The sequence below is a fragment of the Anabrus simplex genome, chromosome 10 (genome assembly GCF_040414725.1).
Source record: "Anabrus simplex isolate iqAnaSimp1 chromosome 10, ASM4041472v1, whole genome shotgun sequence".
NCBI lineage: Eukaryota > Metazoa > Arthropoda > Insecta > Orthoptera > Tettigoniidae > Anabrus > Anabrus simplex.
This window is the reverse complement of record NC_090274.1, coordinates 51,915,581-51,931,876: the sequence shown is the minus strand read 5'-3', so window position 1 is coordinate 51,931,876 and position 16,296 is coordinate 51,915,581. Positions and strand designations below refer to the sequence as shown.

The 16,296-nt window shown below is 38.6% G+C and overlaps 1 protein-coding gene across 2 annotated transcripts in view; it reads left to right on the top strand.

Annotated features, from left to right (window-relative positions):
- The window catches only part of LOC136882038 (zinc finger protein 235), a 71,121-nt gene extending 57,618 nt beyond the window's left edge, over positions 1-13,503 (top strand). Inside the window, exon 2 of one of the 2 annotated variants that reach the window (XM_068229506.1) lies at positions 12,281-13,503. In XM_068229506.1, coding sequence (XP_068085607.1) covers positions 12,281-13,205 — 925 coding nt within the window. In that variant the 3' untranslated portion in view covers positions 13,206-13,503. The remainder of the gene's footprint in view (positions 1-12,280) is intronic. The other variant, XM_067154539.2, reaches the window with a different exon arrangement.
- Positions 13,504-16,296: the final 2,793 nt, after the last annotated feature.

Here is a 16,296-nt window from a genome sequence, read left to right as displayed (position 1 = left end):
CATAGCTCTCATAGTGCATTGGCACTGTTGGTGGCTTCAAGTAGCCTATGCAGTGGCCTCCACGGTATGCACTAGATTTGCGTCTTGGGTGGTGTGCTAAGTCCCAACTGACGAGCCTAACTTAGCACACGAGGGCGAAACGCAGGCAACCAAGAATGAGTTAGCTGGAAAATTTATAATGTCCAATAACGGACAATTATATTGGTATTAAAAGAAAGCCATGAAGACTGTTCTTCATTGAAAAGCAGAAGTGCATGATATCTCCTCTGATGTGGTGTTTGATTACTTTCTAGCAATCTGCAGAAAACTAGACAATGTGTTCAAGGCCATACATCCATCTAAAGTAACAGAATGTGAAGTACATAAGTCATTAATCTATAAACAGAGAAGAAATTCACATGGTTCTAAACAGTCTAGCTAGCTATAGATACATCTTCTGGTGCTGAGCAGATCATTGACATTACAGTTGTGGTTAAAGGTAGATCCACAGCATAACATCAAGCACTTCTAGCTGCTAACATTGGAAGCTTGAGTTCAATTCCTAATACAGCCAGAAATTGAAAACTGGCAGGAGTGTTAAAAGAGTACATGCAGCTCACCTCCATTAGGATATGTCTGAAAAGAGTTGGGCCATCTAGAAGAATACAAGGACATGAATTTACTTATGATTAAATATAAGGTTGGCATTATTTCCATATGTATGCTAACAGTATGTAAGGTCTTGTTACCACTTAAATTGCCAATAACCATTTTGATTTACAAAGGAAGGACATGTAAATTGGCATCCATATCTACATTCTACATAGACAAGAGCCTTGGATTGAGTGTTGAAAAGAGCAGCTCATCTGATATATAACTAATATACAACTTTTTATTTTTCCTGGCAATAATATACTTGCAACATCTGAAGTAAACTGAAACCTATGAGTATTTGTTCTGGGATGAAATATACTTAAAACTCACCTGGAGCTAAGTGCAGATTAAGAAGCAATCTTGAGATGTTCATTTTTTCAACACTTCTTCAAGCTACTCAAGACATTGTCATCCAGAACACTTTATTTATTTATTATGCCTTTGCAGGTGATGAAGTTTGGGCTCTTGGGCCTCCCTTACACTTAACCACTGTAGTGATACATCATTACAAGCAGATCTTAAGGGTACATAATCATAAATATTAAATAGTAACCTACACAATAATAAATTACACTTTTCTAACTCACATTCATTCGATCATGTAGTCATAACAGTTAGTCAGCTGCATTCAGCAGGTAGTCTTGGCATGCAGTCTTAAAATTAAGTAATGAAGTTGTATTTCTGACACTGACAGGCAGGGAATTCCGAAGTCTAGAACCCATCACAACAAAAGAATTGTTATACATAGAGGATCGGTGAACAGGAATAGAAAGGGAGGAACCTGAGCAGGTATTACTGGTGTGAAAGGTGGCCAAATACTTAAGCTGGGACAAAATGTATAGTGGTCTGTCTTCAGAGAGCAGTGTGTATATCTGTATCAGTATGTGGTACATTCATCATTTATTAGGTTTCAGCCATGCATTAGTGTGATAGTATGGTGTGACATGTGTATCATTACTCAGTCTGTAAATAAATCTAAGGCAACAATTAAGTGCTCGCTGAAGTTTCGAAGTCTGCTCTATTGTTGCATCTACAAAAATGACGTCAGGGTGATCAAGGACGGGAACACTAGTGCTTGTATGAATTTGACTCTCACATTACAAGGCAAAATATTGCTGTTACTTTTAACTGAATGAAGTATCGAAAATATTTTTTTACAAACACTTTTAACATATTCAGTTCAATTTAACATTTCATTATTTGTCACCCCAAAATTTCTCACAGTTTGGCTGAATGGAATAACTTTGCCATTCAGTATAACTGGAGGAATAGTTTCATATCGTAGTGTGGTTTACAAGTTTTGAGAGCCAATAATGATTGCTTGTGTCTTGGAGGGGTTGAGGAGGGAATTTTTTAGAGAGTAAGCATTAATTCACTGAAGGTCAGCACTGATGCATGTTATGGCTTGAGGCAAATTAGAGGTTTTACAGTGACAGTATATTTGTTAATTGTCCATATAAAGATTGTAGCTACAGTTCTTTAATCGGATGAAATGTAGCTTGTATACAAAATAAAGAGCAAGGGCACGAGATTTTTGAGTTACAAAGAAAAGTAATTAATAATTCGTTGATCGAAGTAGTATGATTTCATCTTGTTTAATAGAGCTTGGATGTTTATAGTGTAAAATGCACTACTGGAATCGAGGAGAGTAAGTATTGTCGCTACTTTGGTCCATTGCATGTTGTATGTCCTCGGCCATTTTGAGCAGGGCTGTTGTTGTGCTGTGTCCCTTCTTGAATCCAGATAGCAGTGGGTCTAGGAGAGAATGGTTGTTTATGTATTCCAATGCCTGTTCATGAACCAAGCACTCGGAGTGCTTTGGAAATTGCAGATAAATTATCAATTAATCTCTAGTCGGATGGTTGGGAGGGGTCGGGTTTCTTAGGCACGGGGATAACATTGGCTAGTTTCCATAGTGAAGGAAAGGTTCCGCTTTTAAGACAGTAGTTACAGCTGTGGGTAATCATTGGTAAAATAGCACCAATAATGTAATGTAAGAAAGTTATATTACCAAGCTCGATAGCAGCAGTCGCTTAAGTGTGGCCAGTATCCAGTATTCGGGAGATAGTAGGTTCGAACCCCACTGTCGGCAGCCCTGAAGATTGTTTTCCGTGGTTTCCCATTTTCACACCAGGCAAATGCTGTGGCTGTACCTTAAATAAGGCCACGGCCGCTTCCTTACCACTCCTAGTCCTTTCCTCTCCCATCATCGCCATAAGACATATCTATGTCAGTGCGACGTAAAGCAACTAGCAAAAAAAAAAAAAGAAAGAAAGTTATAAGGATATCACCCACTCCTCTGGCTTCTGATTTGATAGAATTTAATATGTTTTTGACTTTATTAGTGATAAAGGGATGGAATATAAAATGATGTTTGTCAGGTAATGGGTTCATTATGGAGTTGGGTACTGAGTTTGGGAAATTTAATGCATTAGGTGGTGTTCTTTCTTCAGTAAAATATCCATTTAACTTATCAAGTGGCATGTCTGGCACATGAGGTTGTTGCTGAGGTTTTCCTATGCCTAAGGAATGAAGCATGTTCCAATCACTGCTAGAATTCATATTTGCTGTCATGTTTTGCAAGTAAGTAAATTGACGGTTTCTAACAAGCTGTTTAATTCGATTCCTAAGGACCTGATAATTTTCGAAGTTACTTTGGTCACAAGTTTGTTTAAAGCGTTGATAAAGTGCATCGTGGTGGCCCATCATATTTTTAATTTCATTATTTAGTCAAGGAAAAGAAGGTCAAGTAACTTTTATCTGTCGTTCAGGGGTATGTTTATCGTACAGAGTGATTACAAGGGAGTTAAACTTGTCTACTTTTGCGTCTATGTCATCCAGTGGGAGTATGTCATTCTAGGGTAGATTGTAAGCATCATGTCTTAACTCGTCCATATCAATGTCTTTTGTGTTTCTGGAAATAACGTACTTAGGTTTATATTTTGGCATTCAGAGGAAGTAGGAAAGGTAGATAAGGTCATGCATGGAGATAGCTGGGACTGGAATCTGGCCGTGAGTTATAACTTTGTGTGGGTTATTTGACACAATGTGGTCAATGAGCATGTGTGTTGTGTAGTTATGTGTGTGTGATTAGTAGGCTGTAGACTGGAGGATGTTCATATGCAAGGAAGAAAACATGTCAGTAAATTGCTTGGTTTCATATGTTTTATTAAGTAGGTTAGTGTTAAAGCCTCCTATGGCAATAATATGCTTGTAACTAGGCAGTAAGTTTAGTAAACGAAATTCAAATTCAGTCATACTTGTTATTTTGAGCAGCTTGTATACAATAACTATAGGGCATTTCTGTTGGTTAATAATGACTTCATCAAACATGAATTCTGGCCCTAACTGTGCATTGTTAGGTAAAACACATGTCACTGAGCCTTTTAAGTCGTTTCTGCAGTACATGGCCACCCCACCTCGTCTTCTGCCATTGGATATACCAAGTTCTTAACGTTAAATTGGATATACCAGTCAAATTGTACCATATTGCTGGGTTTGCTCGGTGTAACCCAGCTTTCGCTAATACCAAGAATATGGATATTATTTTCCCTCATTGTGGCTTGAATTTCATCGAAGTGCACTACCAAGAAGAGTATGTTGACATGGCGGCAGCACTGTAAACTGTTGGTAGAGATGATGCCTGTTTGAGGACAATGCCTGTGGTGAGAGATGGCAGGGTGAGAAGGGGAATCTTGCCAAGGTCAGTGTCAGATACCGAGCTCTGGATTAGCTGAATAACAGAATGTTAACAAAATAATTTAACAGAAATAGCATGCAACTTACATTGACATTCTGAGAAAGCTTATACTGATTACCACTCTTATGAATAGAAAACAAGTACACTATTGAGCTGTGTTGTTGCATTTCAATTGTCACTGTTATCCTGCAGATTTTTCATTCTGTCCAGGTCCATGACAGTGGTGATGGATATTTTTGTCCCATTAGGAAGGTGGATCACGAGGCATCCGTCTTGGGTCCAGACACAGGATGGCCCGAAGTGATCCCTTGCCAGGTTTTGTATAGTCTTATGGGTTTTGGTGAGGGACTTGGTAATGAGTACCTTTATGCCCTTCACGGGCCGCTTCGCCTTACACACACTGTCACATTCATGGTAGCAGGTAAATTTAACTATTATAGGGCGCCAGCCAGTAGTTACCACTTCAGCTGCTGAGTGCTGAGGCCTCCCAATCCTTTGGCATCAGTTGAAGATCTTCATCGTGAAGTCCACATTCAACTTCATTCAGAAAGTTTCCCTCACATTCTCGTAAATACAACTATCCTTCTGCAGGTCCTCGGAGACTTCATGGATTAGGAGGCAGTTCGTATGGCTGTACTGCTCTCCTTCATCAATGAGTTCATTAAAAGTTTTTGATCACCCTGTTTTGTACGTCGGAGATTTCAATAGTCATAGCCCAGCATGGGGATACGAATTTGAAGATAACAATGGGTCCAACCTAAATAACTGGATTGAAGCAAACTCCCTACAACTCGTCTACAATGCTAAACATCCTGGCACATTTCATTCTGGCAGGTGGCTAAAGGATAATTCTCCTGACCTGTGCATAGTGTCACAGTCAACTCCTGAGAATCATCACGTGGTACAACGAAAGGTCATCAGTTCCTTTCCTCACAGTCAACACAGACCAGTTATTATTTACTATGGCACTGAGATCCCTCTTGTGTCTTCAGTACCACAACCTCGTTGGAATTTTCGACTAGCAAAGTGGGATAAATTTGCAGAAGGACTTGATAACACTGTACAGTGGATACGACCAGTTCCTGAAAATTACAATAGATTTGTCAACGCCATAAAAGCTAATGCTAGGAAGTTCATTCCCCGGGGATATCGCAAGACGTATATACCAGGATGGTCAGAAGAATGTAATCAGCTCTACACCGAATATCAGAACTCTCCTAATAAAACAACAGCTGATGAGTTGCTAAGGGCTCTAAATAAATCTAGGAGAGAGAAGTGGCACAGAACTACAGCAGAGATAGACTTCACACACTCTAGTCGTAAAGCCTGGAACCTCATTAGAAAACTTGGTAGTGACCCTACAATGAAACGCAGAAGTTTGCCAATGAACCCAAACACCATTGCCTCCAGACTGACACAAATCTCTAGAGCGAAGATGGACAAGGTACACGCAAGGAGTGTTAAGAAGCAACTAAGAACGAGAAGATCACAGTTGACATGCCATCCGGAGTATTCCTGTGACTTCAGTACTGAAGAACTGGACAAGGCTCTATCCAAGATAAAGATAAATAAAGCTGCGGGTCTGGATGAAATCTATCTGGAGTTTCTGAAGGCCATAGGCCCTGGTACAAAACAATGGCTAGTCAACTTCTTCAATGAAATTCTACGAACTGGTAAATTACCTAAGTTGTTAAAACAAGCCAAAGTAATTGCAGTCTTGAAACCAGTAAAGGAAGGAACTGATGCTTCACATTATCGACCAATTTCACTCCTTAGTGTAATCTACAAGATGCTTGAAAGAATGATACTTAACCGTATCCAGGAAGCAATAGAAAGAGTCATCCCAGTTGAGCAAGGGGGGTTTCAGAAAGAATCGTAGTTGTTGTGATCAGGTGTTAACACTGACAACAGAGATTGAAGCAGGATTCCAGAAAAGACTGAAGACTGCTGCAGCTTTTGTCGACCTTACATCAGCCTATGACACGGTCTGGAGAGAGGGACTGTTGCTCAAGTTTGTTCAAGTCATCCCTTGTCAGAAGCTAGCTTGCTTACTAAACAACATGTTATCCAACCGTCGACTTGCTGTATTTCTGAATGGTGAAAGAAGCAGGTGGAGATCTCTAAATAATGGTTTACCCCAAGGGTCAGTTTTATCTCCCATTCTATTCAATCTTTACATCCATGACCTGCCAAGAACAACTTCAAAGGAGATACAGTTTGCAGATGATCTAGCTTTAATTACTCAGAGTACGGATTTGGCACACTGTGAGGATGTACTTACAGAGGACCTAGCTACCATGTGTGACTATTTTCACAAATGGAGACTCCAACCAAATCCTAGTAAAACGGAAGTAACAGCATTCCACTTGCATAACATGGAAGCTAATCGGAAGCTACATGTGCTTTTTAACGGAACAGAAGTCTCCCACAACTTCTTCCCAAAATATCTGGGTGTCACACTGGATCGGTCCTTGTCGTTCAAACAGCATTGCTCGAATTTGTCAAAGAAGCTGAGTACAAGAGTAAATCTACTGCATAAACTAGCGGGCAGCAACTGGGGTGCAGATGCAAACACTCTTCGCACTGCTTCACTTTCTCTAATATACTCGGCTGGTGAGTACTGCGCTCCTGTGTGGAAAAACAGCGTTCATTCGAGCAAGATTGACGTACAGCTCAATGAAACCATGAGAGTTGTTACTGGTACAGTGAGGTCGACTCCTACTCAGTGGCTGCCTGTTTTAGCAAACATTGCTCCTCCAGATCTGAGGAGAAAAGCAGCAAAAGTACAGTTGCTCAAGAAGACCTTTGCACACAGGAAGTCACTTTTGTTCAATGCCTTACGAGATCCACCTGTGATGAGGTTAAAATCCAGGAATCCACTCTGGACTGATCTACACTCCTATGAAAAATTCAGTGTAACAGCAGAATGGAGACAGCGATGGGAACAATGTCCACCCACTAACGCCTTTCTGATTAAAGACCCAGCGAAGAAAGTGCCAGGTTTCGATCTTCCTCGACATGAGTGGTCAAAACTCAACCGTTTCAGAACAGGCCACGGCAGATGCCGATATATGATGAAAAAGTGGGGATATTGTGAAAGTGCTGCGTGTGAGTGTGGTGCTGAGAAGCAGACATTGCTTCATGTTGTTGAGAGCTGTCCACTGTCAGCATTTAAGGACGGTTTACGGACTCTGCATGAATTGACACCAAGTGCAGTGGACTGGTTGTCGAAGCTGGACATTCTAGTTTAATTACCTCTATATTTTAATGTGTATGTTAATTGTATATTTTTACAGATTATGCTTGTAAATGCCATACGATAATAATAATAATAATAATAATAATAATAATGAGTTCTTTTTGATGGTCGAGCTGCCGTGCTAACTTGCACAATTCTTTCAGCATGGCAAGTTCAGAGGAGATGGCGCCTTGGAAGTCTCGAAAATCCTGACACAGTGAGTCTAGGACTCTTCCCTGGGGTTGGCAGAGCTGGTTAACAACTGAAGACATGACTCAAAGTTCTTCATTGTTGCTTCAAAAGCATTAATATGCTTATTCACTTTCTGGGCAGACATCAGTTGATATTTATGTCCAAACTTGAACCACATTTGTGCAAGTTCACTTTGCACACACTTGCAGGACAAATATGCTACCAGTTATGTGGTTTCTGCAAACAGAGCACTCCTACATGTACGTTACAGTAAATGCCATGACTATTGTGCTATGTCCAGGTTTAATTTAACAATTTCAAACAGTACCTCCAAATACAATTTCCAAAAATTTGTCTCTGATGACACGAACATGGTCAGAGGATCACTAAATGATTTACTGCAACTTTTTGATGATATGTTCTGCATTGGCTAGAAATTCAAGGTTTGCAACAATTTTGTTTTAGTTTGAAGATGCATCTGCACCACGTAAGAACTTGTGTAAGATCTTGCACATAATAAGAAAATTCCTTCCTGCATCCTACACTGCATTTCTATGGTGATTCATTATTCATGCCATGAAATGAACAGGAAATGAAACCAATTTTGCCAGAAGATGTTTGATTGGTGCTTGTTAGGCAGTCCTTTTCATAAATGGAGTAAAAACAACATGAAGAAAAAGGATTGTTACTCTACAATCACTACACTATTGCAAATATATGGGTTTAAGTGTCTAAACTGCAGCATATGAAGACAAGGCATTCCGATGACTGAATATATGTCAGCTGAATTGCAATGCAGATGGCAGGTGACAACTGTGTTGGTGTTACTGCAGATAGTTTTTAACGCTTCTACGTATTCTGGGAGCCTCACCTTGTAGTAAACTTTTGCCCAACTCATCAACAAAGTGACTTTTCCACAACTGCTAATGCCACAAAGGAAAAGGGATATATTACAGTTAAGGAGAGACGTAGGTGTCTGCAGTGAACATTGTAATGATTGGATTGATATTCTAGGCTTTAAACCAAACTCTCCTCAAGGAACCATCATAGAATTTACGATTAGGTCTGAGATTAATGATACCGGTCGCCTATCTGAAGAAGTAGATTTTGAATAGTGACTTTATTATGAAACAATGATTAATACTATCTGAAATACCTTACAATATTTAGTTTAACGATTGGTAAGGGAATATTTCCCATCTCTTTGTTTTCAATGCAAACAGTTTTGTCACTTGTGTTCACGATAGATATTTCAATAGCTTTACTGTGGGGTTCACTCAGAATATTGAAGCATCACTCCCATATGCTGTAGTATAATCGAGATCTCACTCTCTGGAAATACAAAGATTTGCCCAGGCATCTGTGGTAACCTGTGACTTATGAATTTAATGATATTGAATAGGTGGACCATTCTCTACCCTTCGACAGTGATCAATAGTCAATACAGACCTTAATGAAATTCATAACTTATAAATTTAATATGCATTTATCACCTCTTGCCGTAGTACTCTTTTTTCTCCTTGGCAGCCTGCATTTGATTTAAGAAGAATTTGAAGGAAATACAATTAAAGAAGACATCAGTTATCTTCCATTTGCGCATGCACAACCTCTTTATGGTGAATGGTTTGAGTGAGTGCAACTAAAAAGTGAAGAGGTGTGAATTCAAAATCCTATGTGGAAATGAAACATTTAGCTAATGGAAGGGAGAAGTGAGAAAATGAATTGCCACTGACCACAAATCTTTGGAATCATGCAGCAAGAACAATAAGAATAATTTTCTCTGGTTGGGTATCAGTTGGTCACATATTTATAGTATTGTGAGCTTACACAATCACTTTTGATGGACATCTCATGGGATATAATCTGCTTAATGTTAGTAACATTCATGACAAATGGTTGGTGAGTAGTATTTGAAATGTCAATATTCCAAAAAGACCAGTAAGGCCTGAAATCCAGAAGGTTGTTAGTTAAGAGACAATTGTAATTGATAGAATTTTTATTTATTTGTAAAGTTATGTTGGTGTAGGGTCAGAAACGTACTTGCTTGCTTGTGTTCCGTTATTTGGCATACTAAACACAGGACAGCTATGAACATGAGGGAGGAGCCAGATTTGCTTGTTCATCCATGCCAGCCAATGAAATTGAGCAGCATTGCCTAGATAAATAAATTAATGTGCTGGCTTGCTGTGTTTGATATTTTTATTTCTTTCTGCACAGAAAAGTCATTACAAATTTCAATGTTTTGGTTATTCTGTGTGACAGCACTAAAAGTAGTCAAGCTGTCTGCCCTAGACCTGTGGTGATTCTATGGCCAGGCATTTGGGAAGGGATAATTTCCTGCTCTGCTTTTCCCATATGAGGAAGAAATTTAAGATAATGCTGAAATATTTAGGTTTGCTAGGAAATCTCTTGCTAATTACAAGCTAGAGTAACCATACTCTGTTGGTATAATATCAATGTAATCGGTCCATTTTCAACATTATAAATTTTTCAGGTAACTCATGTCTGATGTGAGAGTTTCACCCTATTGTGCCAATTTCATCTCATCACATGGTAACTAGTACACCTACCACGCGCATGGCTTATGCATACCAGGTTTGTATTGTGGTTTCAGGTTATTGTGTTGAAAGTTTTAGATGTGCTGTGAGCGAATGTTTTGTATTCTTAATATATCGTAGCAAGCTGAGTAGCTATCATATACTTGATAGTAGTATTACTCATAAAGTTTTACAGATTCAGGCAAGAATTATAATTACGAGCGTGTACGGATTCTAGGATGCTTTCAAATTTGACAGTGCAGGAGAACTCATAGCTTTCTCAAATTTGGAAATTGATGGCATAAGCTTGCATCATGAGACTACATACCAAGTTGAATATTCTTTCTGAGGACAGTAGGACTGCTAAGACCATGCCTTAATCACCGGGGAAACATCACACAGTTCATAAATGTGCAACATATCTGAAAAGTGTATTTTTTGCTGAACATTGTTTCACCTATATTTGAATGGAGAATTACAATGAGTAAATGTTGGTGTGCCAGCCCTGTATTTTAGGGGTAGTATGCCTGCCTCTTACCCAGAGGCCCTGTGTTCAATTCCCAGTCATGTCAGGGATTTTTACCTGGACCTGAGGGCTGGTTTGAGGTCCACTAAGCCTAAGGGATTAGAATTGAGATAGTTGAGATAGTTGTCCAGGTCTAGAAAGCCACGAATAATGAATGAAAGACTTCATCATCCTGACCACATGACACCTTGCAATCTGCAGGCCTTCAGTCTGAGCAGCATTTGCTTGGTAGGCCAAGGCCCTTCAAGGGCTGTACTGCCATGGGGTTAGGTTAGTTTAAGAAATTGGTGTACCGGTACTTAATTTATGAGAACATTTATTAAATGGCTTTGTATCTTCCATGTACACAATATTGCAGTCCCTCAGTTTCAGATTCCGGTAATCATGGAATTCGTTTATGTATTTCATTTACCTTATAAAGGTGCTACAGAAATCGTTACTGTGATTGTCATGCAGTATAGATGACATAGTATCAAATAATAACATATTCTCACATGAGAGGTGTACTCCATTAACAACTAACTTGTGTATGACATCTTACAGAAGATATTACTTACTAGTCTCATGTTGTCTGTATCAGAGGGTAGAGAAGGGTCCACCTATTCAATACCATTAACTTGTATATGGTCATATAAAATTGGGACTAGTTTCGACCCCGTATGCATTGGGTCATCTTCAGCCATGCTCCAATTGGAAGACATATGCACACATATAATCAATAATAAAATGAACACTCTGGTATGTCACCATTTACAATCTTAATTTAAAACATTGATGAAATCTGAATAACACATCCAAACTTAAAATCAAATGAAACATTGAAACTGCTGTTCTTGATGCCAAATTATGTCATCGCTCTCTATTCGGCATCAACCACAGCAGTCTTGATGTGTCATTTGGTTTCAATATTGGATGTGTTATTTTGTCTTCATCAATGTTTTAAATTAAGATTATAAATTATGACATACCAGAGTGTTTTATTTATATTTGGTTATATATAACCAATGTCTTCCAATTGGAGCATGGCCAAAGATGACCCAATATACTGTATATGGGGTAGAAACTACTGTAGTCCAAGTTTTATAAGACAAGATACAAGCTAGTGGTATTCAATAGGTGGACCATTCTCTAACCTTTGATAGTGATCAATTGTCAACACGGACCATAATGAAATTCATAACTTACAAGTTTCACGTTTTAGTTGTAAGTATGCATAATTATAGAATTAAGGCTTCTATCATACACACACTTCAGTTCAGATGCATTGTATTTCTGAAATGTGTGCACACTCTGCGAGCATTGAACTGTTTCAGTTCTCTCTTTCTTTCACCAATCTGGCTGTTACTGTGGCAGGAGCTTTCAATGGGTACTACACTACTGGATAAGCCCATGTTCATAGTTGTTCTGTGTTAACTAAACTATATAAATAGTAATTCTTTCTGTATATATTTCAGTCTGGAGTGTGCTGTTGTTCTTACTGGAACTGCAGTGCATACTTGTGACAGTTGCAGCAAGACGTTTGATAAAAGAAGTGATTTGATGCATCATTTGACTACTCACACAGAAGAGAATTCAAGATTGTTTCACTGTTCAATTTGTGGCAAGGGCTTTAGAAGGGGGAGTACACTAAGAAAACACACTAACATACATACTGAGAATAGACCTTTCTCCTGCTCTATTTGTGGTAAAACTTTTAGAATCTATTACAATCTAACAGATCATATGAAAAGACACACTGATGTTAAGCCCTTTTCCTGTTCTGTATGTGGAGATAAATTTAAAAGTTCCTCAAACCTAAAAAATCATTCATATAAGCACACGAATACCAGGCCTTATCCCTGTTCCATTTGTGGATATAGTTTCAAAAGTCCATCGGATCTCAGAAATCATCACAATACTCATAGCGACATTAAACCGTTCTCCTGTTCTATTTGTGGCTGTTCTTTTCGAAGGGCTACGTACCTGCGATCACACGAAACTACTCATACAGGTGAGAAACCACATCGTTGTGAAATATGTGGAAGAGGGTTCATGCATGCATTCAGGCTTCGAGATCATCAGAATGAGCATACCGGTTTGAAACTATATGTGTGTTCTATCTGTGGCAAGGAATTCACAAAAATGTCCGATTTGAAAAGTCACAAATTAGTTCATAGTGATGGCTTGACATTTTCTTGTAATGCATGTGGTAAAGCCTTTACAAGTAAGTTTCGTCTTCAGCGACATTCTTCAACGCATGTGGAAGAGAAATCATACTGCTGTGATACGTGTGGGAGGGCTTTCAAGATGAAGCATAACTTGAAAAAACATGTTTTACTTCATATGAATTGTCAACTCTTCCCTGTAATACCTGCAGGCAGGTCTTCCAACGTCAACTAGACTTCGACCTTCATTTTTGGAACATATCGGCTTGTCATGCACCTTTTTAAATGTGGCCCTTTTCACCCTGACAATAATGAGATATAACTATTGGTTATTCTAGGAGTAAGTTATTTATTCAAAAAACAAAGCTCCTTTTCCTACACAAGTTGCCCAAATGCACAAAATACGAAGTTACACACAATGAAATACAATATTATAATACCAAATAAACCATCTGATGTCATTCATGTAATAATAGTGTATCATGTCTTTGCTGCCAAGATGTAGTGTTTACAGTGTACTGTGTCTTCTTGCATGGGCTACAATAAATTTCTCCTTTTATGTTACTTGTCTCAGTCTCACCCTTTTCTTTGACAATATGAAAGTGACCGAAGTATAAGCAATGCTAGTAATGGAATTGCTTATGCAGCCAGTCGCTGTTATGAATGGTGTAAAAAATATCACTCATAGGATTGGTTGGTGCATGTATTTCAGTGGGCTTTGCAGACTGATATGTAATGGCAACTTCTAGCCCAGTGAGGAAAGCAATGGGAAATTACCTCACTTTTCATTTCCCTAGTATACCTCTTCACTGACACCTAGGCAGTCTATCACATACATACGTAATTCCTGATCTCACTGGAAATCAAACCTGGGACCCCTGTAACCAAAGGCCAGCATGCAAACAATTTAGCCTTGGAGCCAGACATTTGCATATAGTTAAGATACTACTGAAATGGAATTATCCAACAAAGAACTTAATATGTGATGAAGTTACGATCTTAATTGAAGATGTAAACAACTAACTGCATAAGTTATTTTTTGGATATCTTAATCCAATTATGACTGTCAGTTTCAGTTTGCATCTTTCTAAACTTAAATTTTACTTTTAGTCCTTAGAGTGAACTAAAAGAACTGACTGAACTTAACACTCTTGAGATTGTTGCCTGTGAACAACGCGTCGTTGCTGTGCACCGTGATTGTTTTGGAGCTCGTTCTCGGATGTTTGTCATTTTACTGGGGTATCAGAACTAGTTAGTTTTGCCGCGCTTTTCCGAATGGTCTTCATTAGGCTTTTGCTATAGACTCTTTTACTTATTGTGGGATTCACTTATTCCCTTCCAAATTCACACAGGAACATTTGGTGTACAAATTTCTTCTGAGAGTTGTTTGAAGGAAATATGGTCTGAGCATTAATTCCAGCAATGTCAAGTATTCTGAATAATACTGTTAATGGCCAGCATCTGAATTTCTGTGTGATATTGAATATGTGCCAGACATTTGATCCACTGTGTCCACTCCTGTTTTAGTCATATTATGCACTGTTGCAATTGCAGGTTTCTTTTCATCTCCTGTACTAGTATCAATTTCATAATCAAAATGCATTGACAGTTAGAGAGCTACACATTTGTTCTTCTTTGAGACATAGGAAACAATAGTCATGTTTTTCTGGAACTCAAACAGGCTACTTTTTGCATCTCTGTCTTTTGCACATGTGGAATCCACTGGTAACTCCCTCTTATTCTTGTACCAACTAGAGTTGGTTTTTTTTCACAAAGTTCTCTTGTAAGAGGAATGCAGCAAAACAAATCATAATTTGGTATGTTACACCCAGTCCCTTCAATAGCTCGAACTAACCTCTTTATAACTTATGTTGGTAAGTTATTTACTACAAATGTCCCCCCCCCACCTGTTTGTTTGCTAATGTAAATTTCCTTTTACTGAGTATACCAGTCTTAACATCAGACAGTGTCATCATTTTCAAACTATATTTAGCTGTGTTGCTTCGAATGTACACAGGAAAACATCTACCTCTAAAAGGAACAAGTTGCTCATCAACAGTTGCATATTCGGAAAGTGTGCGATTATTCTCACAGTTGGAGAGAAGAAAGTTCAAAAATCTCCCTAATTGCAGCTAATTTATCAAGTTCTCTTCTCTGCCGTGAGTCCCTGACGTCATCAAACTGGAGAGCACATAACAAAATCAGGAATCTGTGTAGACTGTTTGTTGGATGAACTATATCTACTCCAAATCCAGTCTGATCCCATAAGTCCTTGAGATTTTGATGTCAAGAGCGATAACCACCTGATGGTATCAGAATACCACACACTTTATTTTCGATTCATCGGTATGCTTAGCAGCGCGATCTCTTTAATAATTTCTGGCAATGGTGTCTGTGTAAATGTTTGCGCAATTAGCAATAGTTCTGATCATTACATCATCCACGAATAGCGAAAAACACTCGAGCAGCGAATTAGCACTTTTAGCATGTGTCTTGGCACCAAGCAAATGTAATACTATGTTTTGTTGACACATCTTAACGTTCCTTGGAGGAGATCTTTCTTCCACTTAGTCTGTTTATACTTACCCAAGTAATGATTTCCTCCTTCATGGTGAACTGAATCATTATCACTCTGTCCATCATTATATTCTTCACTATGAGCCTCTGTATCACTATTAGATATGTTCCTCACAATTCTCACTTTCTTCTGGATCTCATTGAAATCTTGTTCACAACTGTTATCTTCTTCTGAAAGTTTACATATTCTAGCCTCCTGTCATTTATAGCTACATATTTTCACAGAAAATGAGACTCGCCACTCAAACGAGAACTGAGTACTGAGCAGGAAATGTTTTGATAGTGGTCATGCAGAGATACGACAACACCCCACGTGTGATGAAAGCACTAACGCCTGTCACAGCAAATCTAATAATAAGCATTCACTCAACACTTCATGGTCAAGGTCACTTAGAGTGGTATAAGAAATTGCGGTGAGCTAAATGAATTCAATGACAAGATTTAGCTTAAAAAATTAACGTGGGATGTTGTCACCACCCCCAGGTGACTCTGAGTGTGAATTCTTTTTTATTTGCTGTTGTAGTAAATATTGTCTAGGTTTCTGGCTTCTTCTCTAGGAAGCGCTCATATATTTATAGTGTAATACTCAAGGTAAACATTTTGCAACCACCCCCCCATAAAAGTTCTTATCATTTTTCTAAAGCAACTCTTTCTCAGACCAGGATAAACATACAGCAGGAAACTTGGGCTTTCTTTGAAGCATTCCATCATGGTTATCTAAAACTACAACCAGTGTAACCGTACAGTGT